The sequence below is a fragment of the Microtus ochrogaster genome, chromosome 7, assembly GCF_000317375.1.
Source record: "Microtus ochrogaster isolate Prairie Vole_2 chromosome 7, MicOch1.0, whole genome shotgun sequence".
Classification (NCBI taxonomy): domain Eukaryota; kingdom Metazoa; phylum Chordata; class Mammalia; order Rodentia; family Cricetidae; genus Microtus; species Microtus ochrogaster.
The window spans coordinates 59984947-60001844 of record NC_022014.1 but is presented as its reverse complement, the minus strand read 5'-3'; the positions used below and the strand labels follow the sequence as shown (position 1 = coordinate 60001844).

The following is a 16898-nucleotide window of genomic DNA, read 5'->3' as shown; positions in this document are numbered from 1 at the left end:
GGGGCTGGAGAGATGGCTCAGTGGTTAAGAGCACTGGCTGCTCTTCCAGAGGTTCTGAGTTCAGTTCCCAGCAACCACATGGTGGCTCACAACCATCTGTAATGAGATCTGGTGCCTCTTCTGGCGTGTGGGCATACATGGAGGCAGAATGTTGTATACATAAGAAATAAATAAATAAATCTTAAAAAAAAAAATTCTGTTCTGGGGTTGATGAAGGCAAAGGCACCTGCTGCCGATCCTAACGCCCTGAGTGTGATCTCCAGAACTACATGGGGAGGGAAAAACTGACTCCCATCTTGTCCTCTGACTTCCACTTCGGAACCACGGTGTGCACGTGTGTGCACACGTTAAAGAAAATTTAAATGTGAACTCCTACAGCTTTTACAGACTTCCTGTCTGACTCCGGTAAACATAAACTTCTCATTCACATCTAGATGACTTTGCTTCACAGTAGCCTGCTATAATTTTATTTATTTATTTCTTTATTGGTTTTGTTGAGACAGGATTTGTTTGTGTAGCTTTGGCTGTCCTGGAGCTCGCTCTGTAGACCAGGCTAGCCTCTTAACTCTCAGAAATCTGACTACCTCTGCCTCCCAGAATGCTGGGATTAAAGAAAGGCATGCACCACCACCACCCAGCAATATAACTTTAAATTTTTGTGGTGCCACCAAGAGCCGTACTTTAAGACTGGAGAGATGGCTCAGTGCATAAGGAGTTTGCCATACAAGTGTGAAGAACTGAGTTCAAATCTCCAGAACCCCCAGATACCCAGGGACGGTGGTTCCAATCTGTAATCACAGTGCTCCTATGAGATGGGAGGTGGAGACAGCAGAGACCCTGGGAGCTGGAAGGCCAAGTGTCTGGCTTACACAGCAGAAAACCAAGGAGCCTCTGTTTTCAAAGAAGAAGTGAGGACTCTCTCTATATCTATCTATCTGTCTATCTATCTATCTATATCTCACACACACACACGCACACACCTTGGCTGACACATCTCTGTGGTTTTGGCTATGTGAACAATACTTTTCTAGACTCCTGAACTGAATTTTTTTTCTGAGACAGGGTTTCTCTGTGTAGGCTTGGCTGTCCTGGAACTCACTCTGTAGACCAGGCTGGCCTCAAATTCACGGAGATCCGCCTGCCTCTGCCTCCCAAGTGCTGGGTCTTGCAGGAAGGTGCTGCATTTCCCAAATTCTCCCTTTCATGTCACTGTGTCTTACTTAATTCTGGAAGATTGTTGGTCTTTATGGAATCTGTGGCTTGCCAAAGCGGTGGCTATGAGACTCTCCATGCTCCTGGGGTTCACATTGTTGTGGAGGTGACCAAACTAATACGTGGTTTACCAGAACCCCTGGGCTATGCACGAGTTGGTCCTGAAGCAAAAACAGCAGAGACAGACAGAACAAAGGGCCTGCTGGGGAGAAGGAAAGCTTCGGGAGAAGTTGCTAATATCTGGAACTTGGAGCTGGCCCGATGGCTCAGTGATTGAGAACTCTTGCTTGCTCCTACAGAGAACCCAGGGCTTCGTGATGCTGGCAAGCGCTCTACCATCTAAGCCACATCCCAGCCTAGTGTTCTAGCTTTTCTTAAGCTGATGGTACCACAGACAGACTCTCAGGAGAGGAGCTAAAGGGGAAGGGTCAAGGCTCAACCTGGTCAACATGAAACACTGCTCCGACCCCAGAAGGAATCAGAGATCGTTTGCTCTGGGCCGAATCTGAGTGGCCATGGCTGGAAACATAGATTCAGATGATGCCAAAATATGTCTTTCATGGGGCTGGAGAGATGGATCAGTGGTTAAGAGCACTGACTGCTCTTCCAGAGGACCCAGGTTCAATTCCTAGCACCCACATGGCACCTCAAAACTGTCCAGGGGATCTGACTCCCTCACACAAATACACATGCAAAACACCAATGGACATAAAGATAAATTTTAAAATTTAAAAGAAAAGTCTTCCACCATGGATGCCATTACAGGAACAGTTTATAATCCCAGAAATTTGTAATTTAAGGTGTTTTCCAAATACGTTGGGAGAAACATCAGATAGGTGGGTTACAGTAATCTGGGAAACCTCTGCTGTAGGTCTCAGATGCTGTCTGCAGACATCCTTAGCTTTGGGGTTGAAGGAGACTGGTGGTGAACTTAAATACATTCCGAAGGCTTTGGGCGATAGCAAAGGGATATCAGGTTAGACGCCGAAGCGTGTGATATCTACCAAGGACACTGAAAATAGCCCCAAGGTCATCGTGGTTCTCGATTCACACCATTCTAACACCCTGTAACTGTGAAGTTCTCATCAGTAAGTCAGCCCTGTGGAATCTTCAGGTCACAGCTCCGACTCTAAAGGCCGAGTGTGGGAATTGACCCCAGAGGTGGTCTGTGTTTCCTGGGGATGCGTGGGTATGTGATGGGGTCCAAGAGCAGCCCGATAACCCTCATCAGAGGCGTCCATAGGTGGTCTTGCAGAATCTCAACTACATCTGAGTTGTCTGCCATCTGAGTTACAAAGGCTGGACTGCCACCGTCCCAGCTCCTGGGTTCATGTCTTCCCCTCTCCGCCTCTATGTGTGTTCATACGTAGGGTGCACAAGTGCTCGTGCACAGAGGTCAGAAGTGAATCTTGTGGAGCTGATCTGTAAGCATTCCGGTATCCCCCTGTCTCCATTTCCCCTCACAGCTGGACTTGCAGCTTTTTGTGAGAGTTCTGGAATGTTTTACTGGCTAAACCCCCTCCACTTGTCTTTACTCCCAAGTCTCGCTGGGAAGGAGAAGCCATCATTTCTTGCTCCGTCCTGCAGCCTGTACCATGTGTTCAGTTCCTTGCCAGTCTAGAGTCCTATACCTGACTCACAGGGTCCTGATCCCAGTAGAAGTGGTCAGACCCAAGACTGTATGGCGAGCCCCAGGCCTGCAGTTTCTTCCTTATGTTCTTGAAAATTATATATTTTTAAACATAGCTGGGTGATGGTGTCCATACACCCTTTAATCCCAGCTCTTGAGAGGCACAGGATCTCAACTCTCTGAGTTTGAGGTCAGCCTGGTCTACCGAGAGAGTGCCAAGACAGGATAGGCAGGGCTAGACAGAGAAACCCTGTCTGAAAAACACAAAACAGCAAAACATAATTGCAGGTATTTTTGTACTTTATTAGTCTCTGTATTCCTTTGGAAATAACTCTGAATATATCATACATATCATATTTATCTCTGTATATATCATCCTCCAGGGATGTCTCTACTTGGGAACAAATATTAAATAGTTTATTTAAGCCAGGTAGTAGTGGTGCACGCCTTTAATCCCAGCACTTGGGAAGCAGAGGTGGGCAGATCTCTGTGAGTTTGAGGCTGGTCTGGTCTACAGAGTGAGTTCCTGGACAGCCAGAACTATTACATTGAGAAATCCTGTTTTGAAAAACCAAATAAATAAATAAATAAATAATACTTTATCACAGTGGTTCACACCTGTTATTCTGTCTCTTAGGGGGTGGAGACAGGAGGATCAGGAACTCAAATCCAGCCTTAATGGCGTAGTGAGTCTGAGGCCAGTCTAGGTGCTTCGTGAGACCCTATCTCAAACAACAAACACACAAAGAAAAGAAACAGGCTTTTTTTTTCCCTTTCCTGGGCAGGCCTCTCCTTCTGTAGCCTTGGCTTGCCTGCAATGTGATGTAGACCAGGCTGGCATCAAACCCACAGAACTCCAGCTGCCTCTGCCTCCCGAGTACTGGGATTAAAGGCGTGCACCACCATGCCCAGCTTAAACATTTTTCTTTTAAAGAAAGAAAAATCACAGTTTCATAAGTCTAATTTTTAATGACTGTATTTGGCACTTACGGGTTTATATTTAGTGTCTGAAAATAACTAAGCCAATTGTGTTGTATTCTCCCATTTCAAAAATCGGAGTACATATAATTCACCTTTTTTGTTTCAGTGTTGGTGATCGAACTCAGGGCCTCACATGTGTGAAGAAAGTGCCCTATCATTGAGGGACACCCCCAGCGCTTGATCTCTTAATTAATGTATAATTCGATGGCTTTTGTATAACCACAAGGTTTTGTAGCTATCCCCACCAATTTCACGTGCTTTCCTTTTCTTTGTTTCTTTAAATCTGCGTGTGTATGTGTGTGTGCTTGTGTGTGAGAGAGAGAAAGAGAGAGAACATGGAGGTCAGTGGGTAGTTTTCAGGAGGCCATTATCTCTCCTTCCTGTGAGGCAGGGTCTCTCCTTCTCCACTGCACAGCGTAGCCCGGGTTACTGGTTTTTAAGTTGCCAGGGCTCTGTCTTGTCTCCATCTTGCTCCCATCTCCCCGTAGATAGCTGGGATTGCGAATGTTCACCACCACATCTGGCTTTTTATGTGGGTTCCAGGAATGGAACTTGGGTCCTCAGGCTTGCTTGGCAAATGTTGCCCTGCTGGGACATCCTAGCCTCTCTGGTGTGCTTTCTTTCCCTTCCCAGACACCAGTGTCCCCTGTGAGATCCCCACACTCTTCCCTCATTCTGGTTCCTAGTCACCATTGAACTACTTTCTATCTGTGTAGATTTTGGCCATTCTGGACATTTCATAAAGATAGTTTGGTTTTGGTTTTGTTTGTTTGTTTGTGTTTGGTTTTTTGTTGTTGTTGTTGTTGTTGTTTTTTTAAGACAAAGTTCAGGTAGCCCAGGCAGGCTTCGGACTTGGAATGTAACTGAGATGACCTTGTACTTCTGATGCTCCTGCCTCCACCTGCCGAGAGCCGGGGTTGCAGGACGGGGCTGTGTCGCAGCTCTAACGTTGTAATAGACCAGTCATTCGGGGCATCTTTTCCAGGATCCTAAACACTTCAAGTCTGAGAAGACAGGCCGGGGGCAGCTGAGAGAAGGCTGGCGGGATAGCCATCAACCCATCATGTGCTCCTACAAGCTGGTGACTGTCAAGTTCGAGGTGTGGGGCCTTCAGACCCGAGTGGAGCAATTTGTGCACAAGGTGAGTGATCAGCCCAGTCCCTGGGATTCGGACAAGGTCACTGCATTGTTGCCAAGTTGAACTGGTAAGCAGGTACCTGTACCTAGACAATGCTTTTTAGGTGAAAACGTCTTTTCTTTATGGGCTTAATGTCCTCCCGCCGCTCAGTGTAGCAGTTTTGTGTGTCACCTCTCATTCTGTGACCGCCGAATCTATTGGATGAGTATATTTGGGAAGTGGGGCTCACAGAATGTTCTGCTCGCTCTGGCAATCAGGCTAATCTACCTCTAGGTGGGGGCACTTGGCAAGAGCCCAGAAAGCTTATCTCCAGGCACAGCTGCCAGGGATAATTGTCCCTAGGAAGAACTTGCATACGTAGGCACCCAAAGTAGAAGAGGCCCTCGGAGGCGGAACAAGAGCTCCGAATGGGCCCATTGGGAGGCACACCTCAGCGCTGTGCTCACTTCTTTGTTCCCTTCCTAAAGAATGATGAACAAGCTCGGAGCAGATTTTTAGCCGTGCACTCACTTTGGAAAACGGGTTAGTTTTGGTGTAGGGGCTGACTTGATGATGACACCAGTTTTCCCCAGATCTCAAATACAACTCTTCTCCACGCGGTTCTAAAATAATAGGACGCGAGCTACCGAGCAGTGCCCTCTGTGACTGCTTTCGTTTGCATATTTGATAAGGACAGGCAGGGCTACATAGTGAGACCCTGTCTTTTTTAAAAAAAAAATATTTATTTATTATGTATACAGTGTTCTGCCTGCATGTATCCCTTCAGGCCTGAAGAGGGTGAAAGATCTCCTTACAGATGGGTGTGAGCCACCATATGGTTGCTGGGAATTGAACTCAGGACCTCTGGAAGAGTAACCAGTGCTCTTAACCTCTGAACCATGTCTCCAGCCCAGAGACCCTGTCTTAATAAAAAGAAAAATCCTTCACAAGCATGCGCATAGATCATCATAATCAGGGTAGTTCCTGATTAAGGCTCCCTTCCCAGGTAATTTTGTTGGGTCCAGGGGGATCATGCAAAGATGGAGACAGACCTCCAAAGTCTAATAAACCAGAAGCACACTTTATTCCAGAAACCAGAATCCAGGAAAAAAATAAAATAAGAAATCTCTATGGGGCACAAAAAGCTTATAGCTGGCTGAGAACACAGCCAGAGGTTTGTTTTTTTGGGGGTGGGGTGGGGATTAGGCTGTGGCAGAAGTAGGTTTCTCAACCTATCTTTTATAGTAGTGGCATCAAACATTAGGTCTTTACAATCTCAAGGTAAACTCAGATACAAATTGCCTTACTTTACAGTCTCCATTATCAGAGTTTTTTAGTTAAACTAGGGTTTGCACTTAATCTGTTGTCTTTCTTGGTAACTTCAGGTGATGTTTACTGAAGCCCTGTGCTCTCCCCTTTGGTGCTGCCAGTCTCACATAGCAGGGATAATGCGTAACCCAGAGGCCATATATCTGTCTCCTAAAAGTCTACTCAGCTCAAATCCATAGGCTAGCTCTCAGTTTGCAAAGAGATACTTTGGCCTTCTAAGCAGAGCTATGTGTTGTAAAGCGAAATAACCCACTGTTGATAGTTAATCCTCAAGCTGCCGAGAAAGCTGCCGGCAGTCTGTTCTCATCCTCCTAGGCTTACAACTTTATATTTCTTTATTCCTACATTCCTATTTCTGGAATCTACGTTTTTATTTTCTTATTCCTGGACTCTTCAGTTCCAGCTGTCGAGGTGACAATCTTAATCCACCGTCATGGAGACCTCCTGTTTCTGTGTACTGAGCTTGGGTATTGAGCAGGAAGACAACCCAGAGTAAATAGGCTGCAGCCTAAATCCATGTCTGCGTCCACCTCTCCTTCTTACTAGATTCTCTCCCTCCCTCTCCCTCCCTCATTTTCTCTTCTTTTACTTTTGTTCTTTTCAAAAATTTGTCTATGTATGTATTTGACTGTTCTGCATGCATGGACGGATGGATGGACGGACGGACAGACGGACAGACAGACGGATGGATGGATGGATGGATGGACACCACAAGTACGCCCGGTGTCTGCCAAGGTCAGAAGAGGAACAGCTGGTTGTCAGCTGCCATATGAATGCTGGGAATCCAACCCAGCTCCTAAGCCAGAGCAACAAGTGCTCCTAACCACTGAGCCAACTCTCCAGCTCCTGTTTTATTCTTCTGAAGGAGGGTCTCATACAGCCCAGCCTGGCCTCAAACTCACTCCGTAGCCAAGGCTGGCCTCCAGTGCCCAAGTGCTGGAATTACAGGTGTGCGTCACCACGCATGCCTCCTTCCCTCCCTCCTGTGGTAGAGTTGGTTTTGTCTTTTCCAAAATCATCTCCTTTAACTAGAGACTCATTATAGCCGTCATGCATCTGATTTTCTCTTGCGAAACATCTTTGAATTGCCCAGAGCTCACTTTGTTTTTTTCATGATGCCTTTGGCTAGTTCTGAAAAGCCATTTCTTTAAGATACCTGTGAAGGTGGTCATAGGAATTTCACTCCCTTGCCCAATTCCAAACCCCCAACACACCTGCTCTGCTAATGAGGGGGTATTTACACGGACTGAAGGAGGGGTTCTAAACACCTTTGTTTTTTTAAGAATCTGTTCACAGTGGGGAGGGAGGTATTCAAAAGCCAGCCATTAACACATTACTGAAGCCTTGTTGCCAGCCACAGCTGTGTTGTGCTTCATATGATAGGGTGGGTTTACAAGCGCCTTTATGCTGTTCCTTTGATTTCCATGAATTTGACAGAGTCAGCACTCGAGTGTGTATGGCTGCATGGTATCTCTTAAATTCACTACATGGCTCCACATCCAAATCGTAAAAGGACCCCACCACATACCCAGAGGCCTAGAGGCATAAACACTTCATTAGAAACGCTTCCCTTGTTCCTGCACATCCACCCAGTTAAAACCCTTTGCTTGTCGAAACACACTTCAGCCTTCCAGGAGAGGTTTCTGACAATCACTGGGTTTGTTTGGCAAAAAGAAAAGAAGGAACGCTGGAGGCAGCCTGTGAATTTCCAAGAAATGTAATAAGGAATATTTATGGGCCAAGGAGATGGTTCAAGAGGTAAAGTGCTTGCTGCCTGAGATCTCCAGCACTGACATTAAAGCTCGGTCTAGGCATGGTAATGCATATGTATGTATAATACACTAGCTAGCATATGTATGTATAATAACACTAGCTAGCTCCAGGACAGGCTCCAAAGCCACAGAGAAACCCTGCCTCGAAAAACCAAAAAAAAAAAAAAATAATAATAATAGTAATAACACTAGCTAGCATATGTATGTATAATAACACTAGCTAGCCCTGGGGCAGTCGAGGCTGGGGGACCCTTGGACTGCTATTATTCAGCCAGTCTAGCCAATTGGTGGCTTCCAGGTCTAATGAGAGACCCTGTCTCAAAAAATAAGATGGAGCCTGGCAAGATGGTTCAATGGGTAAGGCACTTACCCACCAAGCTTGCTGACACGAATTCAGTCCTCCAAACCCATATGAGGGAAGACGGGAAGTAGCTTCTGCAAGATGTTCTCTGACTATCACATATATGCCATCTCACACGCAAAATTAATATAAAAAAGTTTAAATAGATTACATAGCAAGAGAAGACGGGTTCCAGCATCAGCCCACGCACGGCCTTTCACGTGTACAGACACTGGTGAGTGCAGTCACACACAAGCATATTTATGCAGAATGAAAAGGTGCCCCGTGAAATAAAAGCACATAAATTGTATTACACATGCCCACAAACAATACATACAATATGTGTGTATGTGTGTGTGTGTTTGTGTGTGTGCGCACGCGTATATCTACACACACATGTGCACATAATAGTCTCTTCTTTAGCCTTCAATTCCTGTTTCCCCCTAAGGAACAATTGCAGGCTATGCAGGTATAAGAACCTGAGTTCAAGCCGGGCGGTGGTGGCGCACGCCTGTAATCCCAGCACTCGGGAGGCAGAGGCAGGTGGATCTCTGTGAGTTCGAGGCCAGCCTGGTCTACCAAGGGAGTTCCAGGACAGGCTCCAAAGCTACAGAGAAACCCTGTCTCGAAAAACCAAAAAAAAAAAAAAAAAAAAAAGAACCTGAGTTCAGACTACACATACCTATTACTCCAGCTCTGGAGGGCAGAGACAACCAATTTCCCAGAGTTTGTTGTCCAGTCAGCCAGCCTAGGAGGTTCAAGCGTCAAGCTTCCAGTTCACTAAGAAACCCTGTCTCAAGGCAATAAAGCAGAGAACAAAAAAGGAAGATGTTTGGGGTCCTACTCCAACCTCCCCATGGGCATGCACATCTGCCCACAGACACTACACACACCATACACACAAACACACAGAAAAAGACCAAAAAAAAAAAAAAACCACCTATCTGTGAAGCAGGTGGGTCCCAATTTGGAGGATCTTGACAACTGTCAGTTTCTTAATCCTTCTGTCCGTATGTGCTGGCACCAAAGGCTGACATACGCAAATGAGGTCTTTGTCTTTTCTTTTGGAAACCTTGTGTTGATGATTATTGCCCGTGAGACTGCCACAGCGTGCTATGGAGATCAGAGGACACGAGCTGGTTCTCTCCTTCGATCACAGGTTCCAGGGATGAAGCTTAGATTGTCGGGGTACACAGCAAGCGAGCTACCCGCTGAACTATCTCAAGAGCTCAGTGCTTGCTCTTGGTCAGCCCTCTCCCATCCTACAGGGATGTACAGAAATGGCTCCATCTTCCTTGTGAGTCAGGCTGAAGGTGTGTACCAACTACTGATGGCTCATGGACCCTCGCTCAGCAGTAACTGGGGTGACTTCTCTGGGCTCATCACCCTGACATTTAACTAGTACAGAGCCTATGTTTCCTACCAAGGAGTGTGTCTTGATGGAAACAGACACTTGTCTGAGTAGCAAAGATCATGGTCTATGTGACTTCTCTCGCTGTGAAGACACACCATAACCAAGGCAGTTCATAAAAGAGTGTGTTTAACTGGGGGCTTGCTTACAATCTCAGAGGGTTAGTTCATGCCCATCATGGCAGGGAGCATGGCAGCAGACAGGCAGGCATGGCACTATAGCAGTAGAGGAGAGCTTACATCTTACCCACGAGACAGAAAGAGAGCTAACTGGAATGGCATAGGTCTTTGTAACCTCAAAGCCCACCCTCTGTAACACACCTCCTCTAACAAGGCCACACCTCCTAATCCTTACCAAACAGTTCCACCAGCTGGGGACCAAGTATTCAAACCTGAGAGTCTATAGGGGCTGTTATCATTCAAACCACCACAGTCCGTTAGCATTCTCATTTCTCTCTGATGGGCTGTCCCCCACACCCACATCCCATCCAGCCGTTCCTCTTAGATGCTCATAGGCTGGAGCAAGTATGTTGGGGGTGTCAGGAGCACTTCCCTTTGTTCCGTTGGGAACTGAGCAGTGAATACATGTGAACAAAGCACCATTCTACAGTATGTGAGACACAAGATAAATAAATCCTTATAGGCTTGATTGGTTTTCATATAAGAAGAAAAAATAGTGAACTATTACTAAAAGAGATACAGGGTTGGAGAGATGGCTCAGTGGTTAAGAGCACTAGCTGCTCTTATAAAGGACCAGGATTTGGTTCCCAGCGCCCACATGATGGCTCACAACCATCTGTGGCTCTAGATCAAAGAGTTCTGACGCTCTCATTTGACTTTGTCAGACACCAATTGCATGTGGTACACATACATACATGCAGGCACGACATTCGTACATATAAAAATAAGGAAGTAGACTGTTAAGAAAGATGGTCTGGGCGGTGGTGGCACACACCTTTAATCCCACTACTTGGGAGGCAGAGGCAAGTGGATCTCTTTGAGTTCGAGGCCAGCCTGGTCTACAGAGTAAGTTCTAGGACAGCCAGAGCTATTACCCAGAGAAATCCTATCTCAAAAACAAACAGGGGGGCGGAGAGGAAATAAGACAGCTGAACTAAAATATTCCATATTACTTTATTTTCTTGTTATTATCTGGGGCCTATCTGTGTATGTATGGAGGGGCCTTCTTACCCATCCACTCTCTTATGAAGGCCAGATGTTGACATCCCAAATGTCTTCTCTCTCTCTGTCTCTCTCTCTCTCTTTCTCTCTCTCTGTCTTTATCTCCCCAGTTTTTAAGATTCCTCTTAGATTTCTTGACGACATTTGTTTGTTTAGTGGGGAGGAGAGCTGGGGTGCCATGGCACATGAGGAGGTCCCAGGAGAACTTTCAAGCATCTATTCTCAGCACCATTTCCACCAGCTGAACTCATTTCCACCCAGGGACTGAACTCGGATAGGCACCTTTACCCTCTGACCTCTCTCACTGACCCCTGGGTATGTTTTGAGACAGGCTCTCTCACTGATGTGGGAGTGTCATATATCAGTCTGTTGATTTCATTGGTTAAGCAATAAAGAAACTGCTTGGCCCTCATAGGTTAAAACATAGGTGGGAGGAGTAAACAGAACAGAATGCTGGGAGGAAGAGGAAGTGAGCTCAGACTCGACAGCTCTCCTCTCGGGGGCAGACACCTCAGAGAGATGCCATAGCTCAGCTCTCGGGGGCACACGCGATGAAGCTCCGACCCAGGATGGACGTAGGCTAGAATCTCCCTGGTAAACCACCTCATGGGCTACACAGATTATAAGAAATGGGCTAGTCCAGGTGCGAGAGTTAGCCGAGAAGAGGCTAGATAGAAATGGGCCAAGCAATGTTTAAAAGAATACAGTGTCCATGTAATTATTTCGGGGCATAAGCTAGCCAGGCGGCCGGGGTGCTGGGGACGCAGCCCCGCCACTCCTATTACAACATCTCACTAATCTTGGGGCTCACTGACAGGCCAGACTGGCTGGCCAGAGAGCCCTGGTGAACCCCCGTTTCCACTCTCCCCAGCACCCTCCAGTTACAGGCATACATAACACACCTAATTTTTACATGGGTGCTAAATACAAACTCAGGTCCTCATGCTTACACAGCCAGGACTTGACCCGCTGAGCCCTGTTTCCAGCCCCTCATCCCCCACCCAGACAGCCTTGATCTTACCTGGTATTATCTCAACCTCATTCTCTTCCTCTTCAGGTGGTCCGAGACATCCTGCTGATTGGACACAGACAGGCCTTTGCGTGGGTCGATGAGTGGTACGGTAAGTCAGATGACCCAGAATAACTTGGAGAACAGTTTCATAATACATTGACTCGGTTTTCAGTACACCCAGCTTCAAGTGTAACCTAGAAGGACAGCAACGGAGGGCAGGTCAGTGCTTCCTGTATTGGAAACACCTCTGTCTGGTGAGCCTAATAGGGATGTAATTATAGAAGCTTGGTCTGAAATAACCACAGAACTATTGACCAAGAAGGACCTTGACTTGCTTGATGCTCATCGACTGTATACACAGGGCTCAGTTGCCCTCTGTGGGATGGATTTCATACCCATCCTAATTTATCCCAAACTTTAACATTATCGGAAGCATCTTATTGAGTTACGGTCCCTTGATGCAGAGAACACTTGGAACCTTATCAGACATACACAGGTTCTCTGAGAAGTCAAGCGCAGATGGAGACTTAGGTGTCTAGATGACCCTAACTGAAAGTATCGTTCTGGCTTTTTGGTTTGGGTTTGGGTTTGCTTTTCTTTAATGTCATGCGAAGATTTTAAACAAGTTCTGCACATCGTCAGTAAATGAAAACAAGGTTTGCTTGGTGCCATGATGAATGGACCACCTCCTCCACCATCACCCCCCACCCCGCCCCAGCCCCGGATGCTCAGGCCAGCGGCTGTATGGACATGAGTCCTCTGCTTTCCCCGAATCAGTCATCAGGTGGCTTGTGTCCTTGGCTATAAATAGAAGCAAGCACGCCCAACCGGTGACTTAGGATCAAGCTGACTTTATTTGTCTATGGTCCTAAGTCACATTATTCCTCCTGGGTGTAACCTAGATTGTATTTTGGACTTTCTCCATCCTTCTTCCACCCATGCCCTCAGTTCCCACAGCATCAGCTAACCTCCTCCCCAACCCCATCTTTAAGAGAAAGGCGACATTGGACAGAACGGGTAGGGGCAATGTTAGTCATTCATGCCGGCAGCTGCTTCTCAGTGCCGTTTTAAAGGCATGGTCCTCTGAGCTGTAGACTCGATTTGTTCAGTTTTCTGTTTCCACTCTCCCAGATCTGCACCTATTGACAAGTATGTGCATTGTCCTGGTTTGTCCCAATGCCCATCACAGCTCAGATTTCTGTGTCACACACCCCCAGGACATTTTTCATGCACTACACTGTCAGGAAGATTTCCCCAAGTCCTGTCTTTTATGGAACAAGGGGGTGGAAGGATTCTGGGATTCTTTTCTCTGGTCCTTAAATTTTTCTGGGTGTTTTTATTTTGTTGTTATCTTTAGTTTTTGTTCACTGGGAAGCAAGTCTCGGAGGAAATGCAGACCTTTTCCCATCACACACACACACACATAACACACACAGAAAGAAAGAAAGAAAAGGAAGGAAGGAAGGAAGGAAGGAAGGAAGGAAGGAAGGAAGGAAAGAAGGAAGGAAGGAAAAATAGATGAAGTAATGCCTAGCCTCTCTTGATATGTCTGTCTCAGAGCTCATGGCTTCCTATTGCCATTCTTAGGAAATAAACAAGGCTAGCCTGCACTGATTAGATGTTTAACCAAAGGACAGGTACCTGGAGGACCCAGAATCTGCCACCTTGATGGCCAGGAAGCAGAGCAGTCAGCTAGGTTTCTCTAACACCAGAACGCTACTGAGAACTTTCCAAAAAAGCAATTTTAAAAGGGAAAGCTGAACTGTGCTCAAGGAGCCAAGATGTCAAAAAGGAGGGTTTGGGGCCAGCAAGATGGCTCAGCCAGTAAAGGCATTTGCTGCCAAACTAGTGACCTGAGTTCAATCCCCAGAGCCCACGTTAAAGGTGAAAGGAGAGAATTGACCCCACAAAGTTGTCCACCAACACCTACACAAATACCATGATATTATGCATTCATAAACAATAATAATAAAAAGAGAAGGTTTTTTTTAATGAAAATAAAAAAGATTGACAACCAACCAAAATGAGAATGGGTGTCCAGTAAAGAGAGATGGAGGGTGGACGTGGTTCTTTCCTTCCCAGCTAAGCCTGCAACAAGGACGTGATGCCTTAAGGGCTTTTAATTAAGTGAGAGAGAGAGAGACTTGCCTAGCATATGCAAGGTTCCGTTAGAATTCTCAGGTTATTGCAAGAGCCTGCAGCTAGACTAATATATGAGATGAAACACAGCGCTCCAGCTCCAAGGTCTTTAAGGATTCCTATTTACTGAGGATGAGTTAGAGGAAGAAGTCTGTTGATCACAAAACCCTCTTGGAGGCTGAGTTGTGGTTGGAAGGCATAGGGTTTGGTAGATGCAGACCATCAGGGCGCCACCTGTCCACCCCAGAGTGGTCTCCACCCCCTGTGTCCACAGTCCCAGTCCCAACCAAAACAAGCGGCAGCCTTTTCGGGCAGCAAGGGGTCTGAGAACCACACCGTCAATCTGGTGTAAACTCTTTGCAGACCTCAGCAGCCCAGCTGAGCTGCTGGCCCGGAACACAGTGGCTCCTTCATTACCTGACGCAGACTCTCAGGAAATTAAATGAATAGAAACCGGCCCTGCCATGGAATGTCTCCTCGGCCACTTACCGACTCGAAGTGGTACAGGGAACTATGGGCCTTTCAGATAGGTGGGTTTGTTATTACCAAGGCAAAGTCCAAACCAGGATAACCCTTCAGCTGGGGTACCTGGGGTTGCTTTTTTCCCTTTGGTTTTGCACAGGCTGTGAGGCCTTCATTAGTAAACATGGACAAGGTCGAACGCGATGAAGCCTCCTCTGGAGCCACTTCCACCGAGGTCCCTGGAGCTGCAACCTCCCGCATCTCCTGGGCATTTGTTAGAGATGTGCATTCTCAAGCCCCAAGCCCCTAGCCCGCTGTGGTTCCAGTAGCCCTCCAGGTGGCTCTGAACTGTTGGCTCACAGCCTGGGATGTAAGCCAGAGTGGCTTGCAAGGACAGCTTAAATAATTCATTCCAAATAGAATAGGCTCGAAGAATCGAAGGCATCTTCAGCGCCAGCCACTAAGTTCTGGTGCCTCAGAAGAATGAGAAGAAATAAGTACTGCCCCCCCTTTAAACAGGTGTATTAGGAAAGGGCCCCACTTCTGGGCAGACTCGGCAGGTGCTATACTGTTGGGGCTGGGTTTGGGCACCATCCACATCCTGAGCCGTAGGTATGTCTGTGCGGTGGTACACACTGTCCATCCTTGAGCACCATCCAGGGCCACCCTGGCTGCCTCGTTCTTTCTTACAAATTAGACTCCCCGTTTCCAGTGCTTAATTCTGAGTGGAGAAAAGACATTGCCGAGGATGGCGATATTCCCTTGCCCAAGGATTTATTTCCACGTCTCTTCAGCATTCTTGGGAGTCACGAAACGATTTCCCTAAGCAGATTTTATTCTGCTCATGTTCATTGTAAAGTATCGGCATGTCCATGCTGGAGGAGTTGAGTTTGCTTCCCAAAGCCCTGATTGGTCTTTATCTGCGAGCCTTGAGCCTCTCTGCGTGACTAGAACACTAATCAGCCAAGCCCCAGCACAGTTCAGGAGATGGGGTGAGAGGGGAGGCGGATAAAAATAGCCAGCCCGTCTTCACAAAAAGCACAGATTTGCTTCTCAAATCTGACAGTATTTTCAGAGAGACACACTGAAGATTGCCACAGGGACCCTGTGACGGAGGGGCACCTCACGATTGTCTTTGAAAACCTGACTCGTCCCCCCAAAAAGTATGTGGGAGGCTGAGTTCTGGCTGGCAGATGAAACAGTCTTATGAAGTCACTTCGAAGTCAACCAGAGTCCCCAGAGAAGGCTGACAAGGAGAGACACAAGCTCAGGTGGATACGTGAGCACAAACTGAGGGAGTTTACCACAGCGGCAACATCCATGGGCCCCGGGTTTCCTGAAATCCGAGCCTGGGCATCTGAGTGTGTCTGTGTTCATTTTTCTAGGAAGAGAACTCGATAGTTCACATCACTTTCGAAGGAGCCTGTAAACCCCTTTCCTGCCTACATTCCAGCACACGCTCCCTTAAATAAATGGGTGTAGTGGCCCCAACATCTGTGACTCCGGCACTTGGGAAGCAGAGGCAGGAGTATCGCCACATCTGAGGCCAGAGTCTCAGGGAGTTCCCGGCCAACAAAGGCTACATAGCATGTCCCTGTGTCCCCACAACAAAGGAGAAGCTGGAGTGATAGTGCCAAGATTAAAAGCCCATGTTGCTCCTGCAGAGGACTGGTTCAGTCCCTGCCACCTACATGGTGATTCACAGCCAACCTTAACTCCAGGTCCAAGGACTCTGACGCCCTCTTCCGACCTCTGCGTCACCAAGCGTGTGGCGCACAGACATATGCGCAAGCAAAAATCCACCTGCGTAAAATCCAATTAAATTTTAAAAGGAAAACCAAAATCATGGCTGTCAGTTGCCATTCTAGGTCTTAGGGAAGGTTATGTACCAAGTCTTCAGAATTGGCTGATTTCAATACAGAGAAAGTGGAAGCCCTTAAGTTTTTTGTAAAATGCATGTGTTGGGGGGCAGGAAGCATGTGTTAGGTTATAATTGTTTAATTGTTCCAATGAGGTTTTTTTTTTTTAATTCCATGCTAGGCCTAAAGGTACATGTCTACAATCCCTGCACTCAGGAGGCTGAGATATGATCATGAGTCCCGGGCTAGCCTGGGCTCCATAGTGAGTTCTAAGTTAGCCTAGGATATGCAATGAGATCTTGTCTCAAAAACAACAATAATAAGAAAGAGAGTTTAAAACAGAGTCTTGGCCGGGCGATGGTGGCGCACGCCTTTAATCCCAGCACTTGGGAGGCAGAAGCAGGCGGATCTCTGTGAGTTCGAGACCAGCCTGGTCTACAAGAGCTAGTTCCA

At 46.9% G+C, this 16898-nt stretch overlaps 1 protein-coding gene across 2 annotated transcripts in view; it reads left to right on the top strand.

The window, feature by feature from the left end:
• The window catches only part of Pitpnc1 (phosphatidylinositol transfer protein cytoplasmic 1), a 265425-nt gene that overhangs the window by 233029 nt on the left and 15498 nt on the right, over positions 1–16898 (top strand). For both annotated transcript variants that reach the window (XM_026780775.1, XM_013347522.2), the window contains exons 7-8: positions 4809–4964; positions 12031–12094. In XM_026780775.1, coding sequence (XP_026636576.1) covers positions 4809–4964; positions 12031–12094 — 220 coding nt within the window. The remainder of the gene's footprint in view (positions 1–4808; positions 4965–12030; positions 12095–16898) is intronic.